This window comes from Argiope bruennichi, chromosome 3 (assembly GCF_947563725.1).
Source record: "Argiope bruennichi chromosome 3, qqArgBrue1.1, whole genome shotgun sequence".
Lineage (NCBI taxonomy): Eukaryota > Metazoa > Arthropoda > Arachnida > Araneae > Araneidae > Argiope > Argiope bruennichi.
This window is the reverse complement of record NC_079153.1, coordinates 51,350,773-51,370,113: the sequence shown is the minus strand read 5'-3', so window position 1 is coordinate 51,370,113 and position 19,341 is coordinate 51,350,773. Positions and strand designations below refer to the sequence as shown.

At 28.7% G+C, this 19,341-nt stretch overlaps 2 protein-coding genes across 2 annotated transcripts in view; one reads left to right on the top strand and one right to left on the bottom strand.

Annotated features, from left to right (window-relative positions):
* The window catches only part of LOC129962528 (nose resistant to fluoxetine protein 6-like), a 34,357-nt gene that overhangs the window by 9,337 nt on the left and 5,679 nt on the right, over positions 1–19,341 (bottom strand). The window contains exons 2-11 of the mRNA XM_056076281.1: positions 15,924–16,168; positions 14,742–14,856; positions 13,342–13,429; positions 12,127–12,212; positions 11,309–11,479; positions 11,068–11,161; positions 9,421–9,513; positions 6,952–7,117; positions 2,815–2,894; positions 1,446–1,568 (exon numbers count right to left, since the gene is read on the bottom strand). Coding sequence (XP_055932256.1) covers positions 1,446–1,568; positions 2,815–2,894; positions 6,952–7,117; positions 9,421–9,513; positions 11,068–11,161; positions 11,309–11,479; positions 12,127–12,212; positions 13,342–13,429; positions 14,742–14,856; positions 15,924–16,168 — 1,261 coding nt within the window. The remainder of the gene's footprint in view (positions 1–1,445; positions 1,569–2,814; positions 2,895–6,951; positions 7,118–9,420; positions 9,514–11,067; positions 11,162–11,308; positions 11,480–12,126; positions 12,213–13,341; positions 13,430–14,741; positions 14,857–15,923; positions 16,169–19,341) is intronic.
* The window catches only part of LOC129962531 (caldesmon-like), a 43,413-nt gene continuing 43,089 nt past the window's right edge, over positions 19,018–19,341 (top strand). The window contains exon 1 of the mRNA XM_056076288.1: positions 19,018–19,108. The gene's annotated coding sequence lies outside the window, so the exon portion shown is untranslated. The remainder of the gene's footprint in view (positions 19,109–19,341) is intronic.

Genomic DNA, 19,341 nt, shown 5'->3' with positions numbered 1-19,341 from the left:
AAAAAAAAAAAAAAAAAAGTAACTTATCTGCTTTGATCTTCCATTAGAAAATGATATAACACAATAAGTCCGGAAGGATTTGCAGAAAAGAGTAGCAATCAGCTTTGTACTCGATAAAAAAATAACTCCATGCTAATTTATCACGCTGCTGTTTTATTATACATTGCTATTAGTATACGATGTACGATATCTACACGATGTTTTTTGATATTCTGAATACCACGCAATGTCCTGAAGATATCGTAATATAAAAAATCGCTGGGCGTATTTTTGCTAATAGAGGTGTTCGAAAAGTAAAAGTAAAACATATATGGACAAAAGGCAATTTTGGATTTAACTTTGCTGTCATTTGCTCTTATATTTTTATTTTTGTATTCCATATATGTGCCAAATTAAATTTAATTCCGTTCTGTTCTTCCTATTTCTGTTTCAGAATCCAGCCACATTTTAAAAATGTTATGTTTGCTTATTTTATTAAAGTGATCTTCTCCAAATATCTGCTACGTACAAGCGACGAAAGAATATTTTATCCTCGGCATCAGTTTTAGAATGCACTCGATTCGCTCATACATTCTGATTATGTGATAAACAAACCTGCTGGCTTCTCCCTGACTTAATATATACTTGCATTATTGCTTAAACTATGCGGAAAAATAGCAATATAGTCACAGAAAAATCCAAAATGCATTATTAAGTTTTAGGTGGAAAGTCCAACAGGTTCAGCAATGGGAAATGATGTTTTATTCCACAGAAAAATATGAAATAAATATAAGTAACAAAATACAGAAGTATATACAAAACAGTATTTAAAGGAATCAATAATACGCAAGCAGCAAATCTCTATCAAACATCTTCAATATCACAAATTGCTAAAAAAATAAAAAAAATAAAAAAAAAAAAACTCTTTTCAAATTGAGATATTACCATAATTCTCGAATATTTTGGGTCTTTCATTTTTATTGACAAGACCGATGGTCCTTGACCCGGCATCCGTTCTACATCTGTTAAAGCTGTCTGTGAAACTCTCTTCCTTACTATTAAAGTAATTACACAAGGAAGGAATATTACAAATTCTTAACATTATCCAGCAATATTTTTGTAAAATATGAACATTGTGACCGAAACCGAGCCATCGTATCTCCAATCTCCTAATACCTTTTGAATTAAAAACCTTGCTCTAAAGTGAAAATCGGCTGATTCAAAATCTGGAAAAGCTAATAAACCTTAGTTTCAATCAGTTTCACATAAAACTTTAATAGCAACAGATAAACTATACTCTAAATACTCTAATATATGAAATAATTTATTATTTTTTGTAAATACTACTTACGCTAAAAAAAGAGTTTATAGTCTTTCCTAGCAACTATAAACATTCTATCAGTTTCTAACTTGAATGACATGTATTAAAAGCATCAAATTATTCGAATGTTAAAAAGAAAACTTACTCCGGATCTGGATGGACAAAAAGCATTGTTGGTGGGTATTCATTGACATATGTCGTCACTCCATTTGCAATGACAGATGCTAACATACCTAAAAAGGCAATACTAAGGCCAACTCGAGGATATCTAAGAAAAAAAAAATCGTATATTGCAGAGAATAATAGCTTCATAATAAGATATCATTAAGAAGAAATTAAAATGTACTATTTGTCTTTGCATAGTTATTCCTATGTCATTGGAAACCATGTCACAAACAATCCATATAATTTGGAAAGCAACGCTATTAATCCATACAATTTACCGAGTGACACTATTAATCCATACAATTTGGTGAGTGACATTATTAATCCATACAACTAGAGAGCAACGCTTTACACTTTGATGAAAGGTATTGTATGAAAATTTATTTCGTTGCAAAAGTATTTATATATAATTATTAATATTAATGCATTATACTTGAATAGTGTAGTAATCATGTTGCAATCAGTTCATACAATTTGAAAAAAACGTTATTAATTCATACAATTTGGCGAGCGACACTATTAATCCATACAATTGGAGAACAACACTATTAATCCGTACGATTTTTTGACAATTGTATAGAAATTTTGGATAGAAGTACGGATAGTTGTATGGAAATTACAATCTTTCGTTGCAACAGTATTTATATTTAATTGCAAACGTTATTTATAAACATTATGATATTGTACAAAACTTTTTAAAACTGTCTTAGATAGTTAAAGCAAATAACTTTTCATTGTTGTTATGGAAGAGAATGTTGTTGTGTTTGTGAAACAGAATGCAAAATGATATTTTTTTGCTTCTTATTATAAAAATAATAAGTTTATTAATTTCTGGAAATGCTGCATTTGCATTTCTATAATTAAATATTTTGAAGTGCAAACAATGAAATGGAAAATCTTTTGGACAATTTCACATCAAGTTATTTTCATTCATGTTCCAACAACTGACTGTATATTTTAAATATATTTTCAAACAAAACTTTATTCATTGAAATAAATCAAAGCATCGAATTTTATTGCTTGAGATCGAGAAAATTAATGAAACATTTATTATTAAACTTCAACTCATTTGGAAAAATTTATATTTGTAAGGATTATGTATTATATAATAAAATATAATAATATTGATATTTATATATATATACGACTATACAGTTCCATAATTTTTATGTTATTAATTTACTGGGAGAGAAAAAAAATCCTGAGATTTACATAAGTTTGAGAAAAATTGTTAAAACGTGTGTCATCTAGGTAATTAAATTTCTTCATACATGTACTTGCTGCTCCCGAAAAAATAATCCAAAAATATTCATTGAAGTTCAGTAAAGTGATATGTATTCAACACTTACTTTAAGATTGGTATTATGACTATTAAAGCTGCAATGTATAACTGCATATCACAGGAAACATACCAGCTTTGAGGTAGGCACTGAAAAATAATACTCGAATTAATTTTATTAATATGTAAATGAGGCATTGAATTTTTAAATGAAATAAAGTTTCTGATTTGCTTTTAAATTCATGAAAATATTTAATAAAATTATTTGTTGTTGTTTCTTATGGCACTTGCCACGGACAAGCCGGCTGTTCGAAGACAGCCGATTTAAGCCGATTAAAGCCTCCCGTTTTTATCGTTGAGCCAACTTGGGCCAAGAGAACGACTTTACTACTCACGCATCACTCATTCGCTTTCACAACCTTTTTTTATAGGAGGACACACTCACACATCTCACAGATAGAACAGGAAGAACAATCATGACCAAACCGGGACTCGAACCCAGGACGCCCAGAGCAGGGGGAAGACGCGCTACCCCTATGCCAGGACGCTGGCTATAAAATTATTTGAAATGCATATATGAAGGGCGTTTTTTTATATGTCTGATAGAACCTCCCAACAGTCAAACGAGATGGAATGCGCATGTCTCTACACATAATCTCTTCTACTACCGACACTAGCTTGAATTGAGCTGCGGCACGTAAATATGGCCAATATAATTGATATTCGTGTCACCTGCGTAGAAAATTCGCTTTCTTTAAGAAGAGGGAAATAACACAGCAGAAATGTTCCGGAGAATAAGCAGAATACATAGGAAAATATGTTATGAGTAATAATGTTTCTGCTTGAATGATTCAGCAAACTTAATGAGCTGTAAACTGACGTTAAGGATGAGCGACAACAAAGATGCAAGCTTATCACAACATAATACCTTGTTCATCGTGTTAACAAGTGATTTAACCGAAAATGGAAGTGATAAGTGAGATGTGTGGGCAATTTCCCGAAGTTCCTGAGTGGAAGAATATCTCTTTCCACTCAGCAGCTTCTGAAGCAGTTTTAACACATTGATTGCCATTTTACCAATATTCAGGTTCAGCAAAAGTTCTCATCAAGTGTAGAATTAATGCCAGTAGAGCAAACCTATTTTTAGTTTATATCTCCTTGTTTTACTACATTGTTTAATACTTTAAATTGTCTGTGATTCACACTATTATCTAATTATATATTGGCTTCTCTACTACAGTTAAGAAGAGATAACAAAGAAGTAAGCATCTTATTAGATAGAGACCCGAATCACAAACATGAATAATGGCAGTGAAAGCGTTTGATTATCTGGCGTATAGCTCCAACTTAGTTACGCTTTATTATCATTTCGTTACTGAATTAAAGGTGGCCATACATGGAGGCTTTTAGACTTAAGACGGATTTCAAAGAAATGTCAAGGTCCGTCTTACATCCCTGACGGCAATGTTTTTCGGAGAAAGATTAGAACATCTGATTTTCCGAAATGACAAATGCTTAAAACTTCTCAGCGATTATATTGAATAAAATCCATATTTATAAATAACTTTTAACAATTAATTCATTTGGTTGTCTTTTCTTCTTGTTCGTCAAAGGATTAAAAAAATACGATTTCTGCAAATTTCTAAAGACAAATATGGAAGCAGAAAAAAATTACTAAATTTATATAAAACTTTCTCCTACCGAACAAATCAATTTTTCAATATATTTTTCTTATAGATGCTATTTCTCATCATTTTATATAATATATTTGTATAGATAGTTTTGCATTTTTTAACAAAAATAACTATTTAATTTTTCACTTCATTTTATACCACTGTAATTAGAATTAAATGCTCTCAGGTACTAAATGTTCGAATAGGGTACAAACAAAGTAATATAACTTTGGCGATAAATGAGGATGAAGAGTCTGAAGTGACTAATGAATGAAAATAAAGTTCGCCAAACGTAAGCTCAAAAGTAAGACGAGAGCCACTGCATTCTGACGGTTACAATCGCGGATAACAACAAACAGTTGCATTCACTGCTATAGATAATGAATACAAAAAAAAAAAAAACTATGAGCCTTGCTGTACAGCAATTGCAAGACCAAAAAAAAAAAAAAAAAGGTAGGCATTAGTTGAAAACTATTAAATGAAGGCAGATGAACGGTACCTATGTATTTGTTCGACGAATGCTTCATATGGGTTTTTCGGGGGTTCTGAGTGGGCAATAGAAGGAAAAAAAACTTTTTATATCTTTTCGTGCACGCAACATTGATCGAAAATTGTAAATAAGAAATTTTGACGAATTTCCCGTTTTAAACTTACCCTCCCACAGCCGAATTCAATAAAAAAAGGTGATTAAAGACGATAGATAATTTAAATTCTAAAAAAAATCAAACTTTACAATAAATTAAAATGTGCCTGATTGTCCTTTCTGTAAGTAACCCAAAAAAGCGTTTCAAAAAAATCATGAAATTTCGTCCTTATAGATTGAATAAAAGGTTCTTTTGCGATGTTACAGTACTTTCACTTTTGGTTCTTATCACGCTTACCTCTTTTAAATCTCAGTTACGGGAGACTTTCTACATACAAAGAAAATAATATAGCAACCACGAATGAAAATTTGTTACATGGTTTTCGTGCCAAATCTATGCACAAAATTATGGACGAAACCCGACAAAGGGGAATTTGTGTAGTCTATTCGTTACCTTGGTAACACGAAAAATTGAAATCAAAACATGCTAGATAGAATGTGATCTCTTCACCACAATATTAGTCATGTGTTGAATATTGGACAAAATTAAATAGAAAAAACAAGCAGTTTATCTCTTTTTGTTTATTCCTATGACCACAATAATTCAAAATCGTAGAGAGTTAGAAAAATGAAATTTAATATTTGGTCTTTACACAAAATTGTTGATTATTATTACATAAATAATATGTTCTCTTCACTTTATAAAATGAGCTAATAAAAAGTTGTATTGTTGAAATATATGATAATGTTGAAGGGAAAAAGCTTTCTCTAGTTTAATTATTATAACAACATAGTATATGACTCTATCATAGGCATTTTTTTTCGAAATTTTTATTGATGCTACCGTAACTATTAGAGCTCGGTTTTTATGGTCTTTCTAGAACTTATATTTTCGAATACCTATATCTGGAATAATATTCACAATTGTTGATCTTTACGGCCTCTAGCCTATTATATCGGAAAAGATGTTTTATGTCCACTTTATGTTTCTCCCATACTATGAAACAAATAATCTTTCTTATGCTGGTAGTCGTAAAAAATATTTATTGGTCGATTCTGAACTTAGTTTAAATCATAAACGGAACTCAAAAGAAAGTTTTTGATTAAATATCAAAAATAAAATAAATTAACAACTCATTTTTTATATACTAACAATTAATTTTTAATATCAAAATTTAGTATTCGAAGCAACATTCTGAAATAGAGTAGCACTGATGAAAATATTCTAAATTAATTAGAGGCATACGTTTTTTAAAATATTTAATGCTAATGAACATTATGTTTTATTTGTACGTACTTTTACTCGAATCTCAGCATTTTTTATTAAAAAAATTGTTTCATACCTTTTAATGTTTAATTAATATAATAATTGCGAAATTTCGTTATCACTTTTCACAAATTTTGAGTTTCTCGAATGGCTTTTAAATAGTTAAAAACGTTATTGTTAAATTAGATATTCCTACCAAAACTTAATTTTTTTATCATTTTATCTCAAACGCCACTCTTTTTCACATTTGTTGTTTTGATTAGAAAAATAGTTTTAATTGATTGAAAATTAGTTTTTTAATAAAAAAAATATTTTCTATAATTTAATGCACTAAAAAAAGAGTGCTTTAAAAACTTTTTTTATTTGATTAATTTTTATTTTTTAAGTTTTGATATATTTCACATTTCTTTATTAAAGGATCTGGCAATTAATTTTTCTAAAATTCACTATGAAATGCCACTTTTCATCTTGAATTTAAAACCAAATATAAAAAAATGATTAATTGATATCTAGCTCTTGTAAAATATTAAAGATATTGTATTGCCATAAAAGGTATAACTGTACATTCATAAATTTAATACATTATGAAACAAGAAAACAATTGATCACAAATTTCTATTTTTTTCTATCATTAAAGAAATCAAGTTAAATGAAACCGTATGAAATCTCTAAAAGGTCACTTACCAAATGATCAGCACGAACGAAATTATTTATGAAAAGTAAATTGGTCCACCAATTATTTTTGCAATCATTTACGAAATTCTCAGTAAGGTCCTGATATATAGGACCAGATCCCAGGATAGGAGCCAGGAAGATAAATATTATAACCATAATGTACACAGGATACAACCTAAAATAAAATGATCATAATTATTCTTTGGTGTAGTTTTATATGTCACGAAGAGTGTAAAAAATCTGGCAATTAATTTTCTAAAATTCATTATAAAATTCCACTTTTTATCTTGAATTTAAAACCAAATATAACTAAATGATTAATTGATATCTAGCTCCTGTAAAATATTAAAGATATTGTATCTAACAAAAAGATCTAACAAAAATTCACAAAAAGAGCCATAGACTATCTATTTAATTATAAATTTTCTTAAATGAAGAAAGGAAAGGATTCCATTTACTTCTTCTTCATGAAGTTATAAGAATTATTTTCTTCAACTTTAATGCCTTAGAAAAACGATATTGTAACAATATTTAAACAAATAAAATAATAATAATAATATATATATATATATATATATATATATATATATATATATATATATATATATATATATATATATATATATATATATATATATATATATATATATATATATATATGGCTTGTAAGCGAGATACGATTAAAGGAAGCACAAGAAAAGAACAGAAAAATCAGCAAGTTATTATAATAGAAATAATTTTTATGACTTTAGCATCGGGAAAAAAACTATATGCTACAGAAGGTGTTCAAAATTTCAAGCAAAAGCTATCATATAAGCTTCATATCGGTGCCGAATGGAGTTCTAAAAGCTCCAGAAAGATGCCTAGATGTCTCAATGGCATCTACAGGGGTAACGAGCGACGAGGTCGTTATCTGCGTCAGTGGAGGTATCGTACATATATCGTCTTCATTTCACTCCAGAAGAGGTCCAGGCATGGTAGGTCCGGAGATCTAGGAGGTCAACGGACCTGACCACCACGATCTATTTATTGTTATCCAAATGTAATGTTTAGGTGTTTGCGAATGTCATTGGTGCATTGTAAGGCACCCTTCCTAGTACCACATAACTGTCCACATAGTTTAAAAAGGGCTGCGTATGTTGTAGAGGTTAACAGAGTCTGACCTTGTTTATTGATTATGAGATGTTATCCACAAAGAATGGGATATTGTCATATTTCGTGATTTTTATTAACTCGACTGTAGTTTGGATATTTAAGTATTTTGACAAGATATACAGTGTTGGCGAAAATTGTGGGCATTTTTGAAAATTTTTATGTTTTCTAACTTTGTATGTTCATAGAAAATGTAAAGTTTAACAAAATGTAAACTCTTATACATCAATTTATAGAGAATTTAATGCTTATTTTAATACAAAAAGCAAACAAAAAAAGTTAAGAGGCAATAATTATCGAGATTCATTAGATGCTGATGGCAGCAGTGAGTAATCAGTACTTAGTAAGGTAGCCTTTATTTTTTACTACAGTTTCATACTGATATTTCATTGTGCTGAAGAGAGTTTTAAGCTTTTCCTTTGTTATTGCAGGATACAAGGGAACAATTAAAGGCTCAATTAATTCTCTTTCATTTGATGAATGCTTCATATGTACAAGAGTTTTCAGCGGCGCCATAAGTTCTCAATAGTTTTGAGGTCAGAATTGTTTCCTGGCCACGATAACAATTTAATGCTCTTTGTGTTAAACCATGCTTTCCATATTTTTGCTGTGTGACGAGCTGAAATATGCTGAAAAAAAATGATGCATTGTTGGAAAAGAGATCACTGACGGAATATGTAAGTTTTGGCTCTAGAATAGCTTCAATGAATTTTCTTGCATTTAATATCCTATCGATAACACGAAGGAGACCAATGCCGTCTGTTGACATGCATGAACAAATCATAGCACTAAATGAGTTCTTCATAGTTGCCTGAATGCAGTCAGGATATAGCTCTTCGCCTATCCTACGTCTTACATATTTTCGCCGTCATTACCGAATAACAATATCTTTGTTTCCTCACTCCGTATACTTGTGACTACTGATCATCTGTCCAATTAATGCGTTCCTTTGCTCACTGTAATCTTTTTATACGCAGCTGTAAATTGAGTTGAGGAATTTTTCGTTGAATTCTGCCTCTTAGTCCAATATATAACAATCTTATATATTGGACTGATTGCTCTTATATGTATTATGTACCAATATTGTCTACCAATCTGTGAATACAGTGCTTGAAGGCATGAGAAACTTTAATGAAATTAGGAATTCTGATCTCATATATACAGCGGTTCTTTCAGGGAGATTTCTCTCAAACTCTCGATCTTCAATCCAGTCTCCAGTAGATATATATGTCTTGCTCTTAATGGCATAGCCAACTCTAAAGTGTTTCAGCAACACAACATTTCAAATATATAGATAATATGTATTAGTAATTCTAAAATACTCACCTAAATAAGCGATGCACTATATAAACAGGAATATTGAACGGCTTTTTAGTTTCTCGTATTACATTCACTGTTACATAGCATACAAGAAGGCCACTGTAAGAAATGATCGATATTGATTAATATAAAGGATCTGCAGTTATTTTCAATTCATTGTAAATTTATCTTCACATTATAATGTCATATGAATTATAAACTTTTTATATAGCTTTCGAAGATTTATTTTTAAAAAATTCATTTACTATAGCATTTAAAATAAATAACTGGTTTTTATTATTTTATGTTTAAATTCAATGCAAAAAGCCCTTAAGAGATAAGAATTCGTATTAGATGTTTTCTCATTTACTTTCTTAAACGCCACATAAGAAAACTTTTTTATTCAACATTTTATAATTGAATCAAGTTACTACCAATTTCTAATTGCATTTATGCATCAGTAAAACCCAGTTCGTAAATTTCTATAAAACTTTTATTGAAATCCAAAGAGAAGTCTATCTCTTTGCCTGTTCGTGTGCATGTGAACACAATAATAATAATAAAAAAAACACGTAAAGATTTAAATATAAGAAATTCGGAGCATGATTCTATCATCAGAATTATAAACATGCATTAAATGTAGACCAAATCTGTTAATGGAATGATCATTTATTCATATGTGTGGGAACTCGTATAAGTTTGATATGTAATCAAATGGCAACAACTTAGACAAATGAAGTCTGGTTTATCTTTTTGTGACTAAAACTGTAAATCAGTATAAAAATTTGGCCTCAATAAGCTGAACGAAAAAAAAAGTGTCAAAATTTACTTGGTTTTCTTTATTGCGAAACAAAAAATACGATATAATGAGTCATAACACAAAATCGGGGGGGGGGGAGACTTCTCTTTCACATGGACTTGCCATGATTTGCTCATATTCTCACTATACGTTCAGGCGATGTAGTCTTTTATAGGAAGAACCAAAACTACCATATTGTCGAAGCTATATTACCGTAGTCTTCTAGAAAGTTGAAGGCAAAATACTAATGTTGTCTAAATCTGTTGCTTAGAATTAGCTAGAAATGACCAAGAGTACTTAGTAGGTACTTAGGCATGTAAGTAACATTTTGCTTTTCCGATTTCTGATTAATTTTGTGCTCATTTTTTTTCGATCAAGTAAATGATGTTTTATTCTATTCTTTAAATTTAGAGATTAAATAATATTATTTATCCATAGAATAAAAATAAATTAAATAGATTGAAATTAATTAAATGAATTTTCAGCAAATATTCTGAAAAACTAATTATTTAATTTTTGTGTTTTATAAGTCATCTTTAGCTTCCCTTTTGTTCCCTAGCATATTATTTACTATTATTTTCAATGAACTTTCCTATGCAAACCTCGGCTTTGATATTAAGGCAGTTAAGTATTTTGAAATTTCAAATTATAATAGATTTTTAATCTTTTCTAGTTTAGTATATTGTATCCGTGTACCTACCAAATGAAACGCTTCTGATTTCATCTGAAGTTTGGCTTTTTAATTGGAATGGAAAATTACAGAAATTCATACAAAATATTAAAAAAAAAATATTGGAATTTTCAAAAGTTTAACAAAAGGGATAAGAAATCAAATATTCTGAAGGATTTGCAAAATTGTTTTTTTTATTTATTACCCCATGAAGAAGAAAGTATCCACAGCTACGGATGCATTCACTACAGCTTGGAAGAAAGGATCTTGCTGAATGATTATTGCTTTTCTTAATCCACCTGTTGAATTAGAAATAAATTTGCATCAAATGTAAGAAATTTTGAAAATAAAGAGAAATTATTATTGTAAATCTTCTTTTAATCACAGAAATGCTATAGAAAAACATAATTTATTTTCGATACTATTAAGATACAAAAGTTACTTACGGAATAATTGGAAATTGATGTTCAGGTAGGTGTGCGCTAATATGATCCACGTAATTGACAAAAATCGGAATCCATGCAGGCAGCTCAACTTGTCGGATGCTGTCTTAGTATTCACGAACTTCTTGAAGTTAGATATGAGGGAGAAGCAAACCAAGATTTGGAGTGGCATACCTACGAGGAAAAAACACAATTCAGCAATTCCAAATTATTAAATTAGAACTGACCAGCTGCTTTAGGCCACCAACAATGAACATAAGAAACGAAATTTACTCGTAACGTCCTAGCTTTTATTTCTAGATCAACAGTGAGATTTTCAATTCGATTTCTAAAAATAACCCACGACCTTCGGCATTCAGTTGCTTACGTGCCATATTAATAGCATTAATTTAGTGATGTTAACTAAATTTGATGAACTAGACGTTAACTGTATCGTTGGTTAAAGTTACTGTTCTTCTCGAAAATTTGCGCCTAATACTTTCAGAAGATTCTATTCCAAAAAGGTGTGATGTGCAGTGAATAAGAAGAATATTTTCCCACTAAGCTTTGTTAGGCGTTTTCCCCCTTCTTCTTTTGTTTTTTCCTTTTGCTATTCTTTTTTCGAATTTGATTTTCATTATTCTTTTTTAATTCCATTATTTTGCTTTAATTTGAAACTAAGTAATGTTGCTATATATTACTTTATAAAAAATGAACATTCTCTCCTCCATTAGTTACCTTAACTTTATTTTGGGTAAAATCAAAACCGAGCGGCGCAAGCGCAAAAGCGCGGTGAATTCCTATATCTTGACGTAGGCAATATAATAAAGATGTAAACGTACTTGCAATTTTCTTTTCCGCATAATAATGGTACATATCAATTAGACTTCCAACCAGCATCATAAACCCAAAGAAACACATAGCAGTCCTGAAATGAAAGATTTAGGTATGTCAGAAGAGTTTGAGGGATCATATTATCAACTTTCTCAAATCTCGAATTTTCGGATTCGTATTTTTCATTTGACTGAAACATCAATTAAAGACATAAATTCATTTTCCCAAAATATGTGCACAAATGCATTCTACAAATTTAATTATGGATTGCTCAAATTATCAAAGACAAACAATGGAAGATTGAAATAAAATATTTTGCTGATTATAGTGACATTTCATTTGAGATAAAAAAATTAAGAGTGGCAGTCAAATAATTCAAACCTCTCCGAAAAAAATTATTAAAGAATCATAAACTTGGAAGTTATCGATGATTTTATGAAACGATGTAATGAATCATGTTTCAGTTTCTATAAATTTAAAAGCATTATTAATGAAATTGTTTTAAATGAAGTGTGTATGAATATGTATTTTTAAGAAATACTATTTTCAAACAAAAATACATTTATTACGTATTGCATTCGTTATGTGCATATTATTTTTATGCTTTCAAAATAAATTATAAACATTGTGATCTCAATTAATATTTATTTCATGTTGCAACGAATAAATGTGTATTCTTTGAAATTCCCATAGTACACTACTATACATGAAGGACAAAAACATAATTTCTGTTGCCTAAATATTAATTTAAATCAAATCATCTCAATTTTAGGTTGGCGCCCTCTAGCGATATTGAAAAATGATAGCAATAATTTGTGTTGTAAAAATTTTTGCAATGTATTCCACTTTCAGTTTTCTTGTCATTTTCGAAAACTAAGGCTGTTAAGGATTTTTTTTTCTGATTTGAAATATTTCAATGGATGTAAGAGAATACTTATGTTAAATTAAAAAAAGTCTTTTAGGCATTAAGTTAATATTTTCCAGAAGGACTTTAATAAAGTGAATATTCAAAAAATAACAATCGCTTTTAAAAGTAGTAATTTTATTTTTGTATTTTTTGGCAACGATATAATTTTTTTTATAGTGGAATTACAAAAATATTTTTCCCGAAAAAAATCAATAAAAAAACAATGGGTCCAGGACAAAATAAACACAATTTATAAAGAAAAATTTAAAGTACTTTTTAAAAGACTTTCATTTAATAGATTCAAAGTTTTACTTACATCACACCAATAATAAGTGGAGTATACTCATAATCCTGTTTCAATTCACACCGTTTCACTGTAGCATTGATGTAGTTTTCCTTTGTTACTATATAATAAAATGAAAAAATTGAATGTAATTCTTTCTTAAATAGTAAATATAATACATCATGCTTTATATATTTTTTATTACTGATTTAAAAAAAATAAGTATACTGACCAAATAAAGGTTATAATGCCTCTAAAAAAATTGTAAAGTAACAATTGGAACAAAATCTAAAGGGAATATAGAATATTAACGCATCACTTAATGGTATAATATTCCACGGAACTATCAAACTGATTAAAGCATTTATCAGACGTCATGGCCAACTTGTTCATTCCGGTTGGTATAAATCTGGAGACTTTTTAACCACTTCTTAACAACTGTCTTGATTCCATCTTCTGAAGAAAAACTTAATCTTGGAAAGTGCTGCTTTATTTGTGTGGAAAATGAGGATCGTAACTCATAGTAATCGTTAAGAGCGAAGTCAGGGTTTTGCATGCTTTCTAGAAAACTACCCGTTTTCTTAAGCTTCAAAATATAGCTTGCAGAGCATCTTAAATTCTTAAAACTAAAATAATATTCCAAGCAATTTAGAATTCCATCGGCTTGTTTATTCTTTCAATATAACAGCGTATCTTACAAACATTGCCAGATTCCAGAAGGTTTACAATTGATCATCAGTTATTATTCAAAAAAAAAAAAAAACGAAATAATATTAACAAAATATGTTTATGAAAGAAAAAATCGTTTGTTTTAACTTTTTAATAATATTTTAACAAAATAAAAATGGTAGCAGTTATAAAATGTCTGAAAAGGAATCGTCTGCTAAATGTCTATTAACAGATTTAGATTATGATATTTACAGAACACAGTGCTATATGCAATACGATGATACATCTCTTATTTGAAGCTTTGAGTCGAATCATGAATTTGGCGAGGAGTTTGATAATGAATGCTCATTAAGGCACTCTTTTGAGATATGTTATCTGCTCATTGCATGTTCACTATGAACTTCAAAGATTTGGTGATAAATTTCAGTTGCAGAAATGTTCTTAATAGAACATTATTACGGTTCGCACGTGAATGACAAACCAAACCAGACTATAATTTTCAACGAGTCTCAAAATTCTTAATAACTCATCTGAAATACAATGGCCATTTCTAAGAATAAAATATAACGATTTCCGCCAGATGTTTCCCCTTTTACATTTAGTTCCCGAACGATTTATCTTGGAAAAATACTTATTCAACCTTTTTATTTTATTTTAATTGCTCCTTATGCATTTGCATTTATTAAAATATAAATGCAAAACATTTCACGAAAAATATTCTTTTAAAGAAATTGTTTATAGATTTTTAAAAACGAACAACTTACGACTGTTTAATGCTTCTTGTATGTCTGCTGGCGAACAGCCTGACGGAACACAAATTCCATAACGCATAGAGAGGAATTGGAAGAACTGGGCTGTCTTAGCTGCTTCGTTTATTACCTAACCAAAAAATAAAAAAAATCTTCTTTTTACATTTGTGATAGCATTAAGATTTTCAACTGAAAACAAAAACGATGAACAAAGCGATTAGCTTCTGTTTAAAACAAAGAATCAGATTTTTCTTTTATTATTGTGCTGAGGAATTTCATTTTTTTTCGCACTTATGTAAATAAACGCTGATATATTCTTGGCATAAACCATTTCCGATTTTAACTAATAATTTTCATGCGCGACGATTAACATTATGTTTATAGACTGTATTCTATTTATAAAATAAGCATATCTTTTAAAACACTCTGTAAGGGAACCTGTTAGACATAGAACTAGCTGCAAATTAGCCCGCTGTTATTTTTGGGTAATAGGTGTTCACTATAAAAGGTTTGTTTTTTTTTTCAAAATTTTGGTTAGCTGTTTAATTGAAAATTCTTCGAAATATTTACATTTATCAATAATTCGGAACATATTACCACATAAAAACCATTTTTATGTCACTTTAAATTTCAAATTTTAGCTCTCCATTTTCTGTTTTATTTCCATGAAATTTATCTATAATTTTAATAAGTTTTCAAAGATATTTTGAAACAATAATTTTTATTATTTAATTAATGCATGTATTGCATACGCACAGTTTGGCATTATTAAATATTTTTTTTTTGTCATCTTGTTATTACTGTCATAATTATGACTATATTTTAAAAAATAATGAAAAGAGTACAAACCAATCTGAAAATGACTTTATTATAAAACGTCCTGGAAGAGATATTCGTTATCTGTTTCGTTAATTTCTTTTAATACCATTTAAAGTACTCATCCGTAGAGCTCTTATGATCGAAAAAGACTTAGATTGACAAACACCACATTTGTAAGGACATTTTCATATTGTAGCCTGTCATAAAATAAAAATCGAAATTCGAACCAAAACCTGTTATGAGAAGCTATAACTGAAATAAATAAATTATAAAAAGACAGAAGGAAAGAGGGAATAAAACATTAGATCGAAAAACTACATTCTGAAAAATAAGTTAAAGTATATTTTAGGTACTCAAATGAATTGAAAAAGCTCTTACATTTCCTCCTTTTGAAAATTCTCTGAGCTCTTCTAAAGGTTCGTTGAGCTTGTAATAATTCCTTTTGGCTGGCAAAGGAGGTTTCACATCTATGGCACAATACTGACCCACGAACATGGCTTTTCCAAAGTTCTTTCCACGTTTATCGTCCACTGCTGTGGTGTTTACACACTGGTCATACTCCCCCAAGGAGGACATAGTTCCTTGCAGCATGCCATCAATGATTTTGCCGCTGGCGTCGATAACTGAAAAATTCAAGAAAAGATTATTTTTGTCAAATAAATGTTTCTAGAACGAATAAAAATGCTGTTGTTATGAGAAAAAAATCTCTACTAATAATAAGAAAGAGTGTGGAACTAATTGTGTTGATGCTCGAAAGAGAAACTTTTTGACTTAATGCTAGTGAAATCGAAACAGGAGTATATTTGGAATATATTTTGTGTGCTTGAAATAAGTAATTTTGAGTAATTTTTTTTTTTTTTTTTGGAAATTTAAGAAATAATTTTAATTATTTAAAAACTAAGAAGATTTTGGCATTTTTGCGTCAGAACTCTAGAAAATGTTGCACAAAACTAGTTTTCATGGCATTTTAAAATTTACAACATTTTATAATTTATTATAATTTAAATTAGTTGCAGGACTATTAGCATTTAATTTATAAATTTTATTGTCATGCAAATTTCTTCATAATTTTCGAAAATGAAATTTCATTTTTGCACTGAAATTCAAATAACTTTCATTGCATTTAAATATTAAATTGGGTTATTTTATTTTATTGTTAAATTTTAACCCAATAAAGATTCTGTTTAATATTTGCATGGTTTGCATGAGGTGCGTGAGGTTTCTATCCCATGGAAAGTAGATGATAGATTATTCGGACAGTTACTTAATCAATAGCATTATGATTTCAGAGAATTTGACTCTATTAGGGTGATTTATACTTTCACACAATGAACCAAACATGTATAAGGTCATTAAAATGATAAGATTTTAATATATATTAAATATGTAAAATAAATATGCAATGAAATATATAAATGTAAAATAAATATACATTTTTTGAACTTTTTGATACAAATCCTCGGGAGTGTCTAAGTATAATAAGGAGAATAGAAAACTCTCTTTAAGCCTCTCCCTTGTGATATTCGATCCCAAATTTGATACAAACATATAATTTAGATGTTAAGGCCATAAATAAAATATTTCTTTTTTATTCTTTGATTAATATCTGAATTATCACATTCACATGCTTACAAACAGACAGACCAAAGCACAATAAACCATTAAGCTATTTTGATAACATCTACATCTAGTTATAAAATCTTACGCCAGATTTTAATCGTCTCGATCACTAAAGCTTTTTCAGTTACCCTTTTCACACGCTTCCGAATGGACAGATAGATATTTCCTGCCGATGGCTTTCTAACAGGACTATGTACTATTTTGATGAAAAAAAAATCGAAATTTCATTCTTATAATTTAAAGAATCTTCTTGAATTATTGTATTCAGATATGCATGGGAATGTGTTCATGTGAGATAATAAAAGTGTCTTTTTAGAACTTTTTAATAAGTTTTTTTAAACATTTTTATTTAATTTCAATTATTTTCTGTTAAATTTAATTAGTTGGAATTTAAAATAGAATAAATTAGTAATCTAGTTGGAATTTAAAATAGATTTTTCACTAATGTGATGATGTGCTAGAATTATGAAAATTCGTTCAACTAGGTGTTCTTGAAGACAAATCATTATTTTTATAATTTTAGAACTTAATTCATAATTTAATGTTAAAAATTTCAAGAATCTATAATATTAATAATAATAAATTACAATTCAAAGCCCAGAAAGCAGAAAATTATTAAAATAAAAGAATTTTGCATATTATTTTAATATTGAAAGCGTGCTGTAAAAATTGCTTTTTCTTAATAAATTAATTTAATATAGAAATAAACGCAATAACATATTAAATATTAAAGGCAGAATTTTTCAGTAAAATTGTTCATTTTATATAAAACAATAAAAAAATAAGGAAGAATGCGAATTTTCAAACACCGAGCTGACGCATTATTTTTTTCCGCCACACGTGCCACTATATTTAATGTTGATTGTTGAAAAATAATATTTACAGAATTTGCACGCATAATATTGCAAATTTTATAAAACGTTTTGTACTGCTAAGAAAGGCACTGATATGCGAAATCCGTTGTTGTTAGCTTAATAATAGTCAAAATATTATATAAATAAATCCTTTTCTTTTTCCCCCGGTTGTTTGTTTTCGTGTGTGTTGAATATTAAGTAAAACATGCTTGATACTTAACCCTTATTGTACAAGAATTTAAAAAATTTATCCTTCAAACGACAAATTAAAGTTGCCATATTCTGCATTCAAAAGTTGGGATTTTTTTGAAGCAGATTCTTTTAAAAATTTATTAATCTTTTGAATTTAAAAAATGTATATTATATGAAAAGTTTATTTATAACTATAAAACAGGAAAAATTAGATTTTTAATCAAAAGATCATTTTTTTTCAAACGTGATTTATCTCTACGATTTGGGACACTTGGTCAAAATCTAGAAACATGCTTTATCTATCCTCCATAGAAGCAAAATTAAACTTTTTGCAATGTAGATACTCATATAATACTACTGTTCATTTACCAAGTGAAACAAATTAATATGCCAAAAAAACAAAAACAATAAAGCATTATCGTGTGCTCTGAATGAGCTTTATGACCTTGGAGAGTTAATTGCCTTGGCAAGCTTACGGAATCAAGCTATGATTAAGGCGTATGATTACCATTAGTAAACGCAGGAGAAATCTTTCCAAGAATAAAAATCTAAATAGTTGTTTTCGAAAATAGATCAGAATATTAAACAAGAAAATTCATGAATCAGTGTTTATTTGTTTCTCTGCTTTTAAGAAAAATAATTAAATTGGTGACATTCCACTCATGTTTATTTTCATATTCACGAAATTTATAAACATTAAACGATTTCAAGGAAATTTCTAGAAATTCTTTTCTTTAATTGTTTTGTAATTTTATCTCTGAGATAAATGCAGTTAAACATTAACAGAACTTTAAGCAAAACAATTTTATCACTTTCTCGCTACGTGCGTGCTGGCGTTCGAAAAAGAGGACGGAATATGGCATAAATATACTTTAGACACTGGAAATTTGCAACTTGGTGAGAATTTTCTGAAATTATTATCGGATTTTAGTAAATTAAAAATAAGTGAGATTTTGGTAAATTTTGCATTAATCGAAAGTATAATTGTACAAAATTTTTATACTATTTCAAAATTGAAAATTTTTTTTATATTGATAGTAATTTAGTTGTGTAATTTTTGTCTGAATTTTCATAATTTTTTACAAATATTTTGTGCATAAATTTCGACATTACTTTTTATTATTGCATTC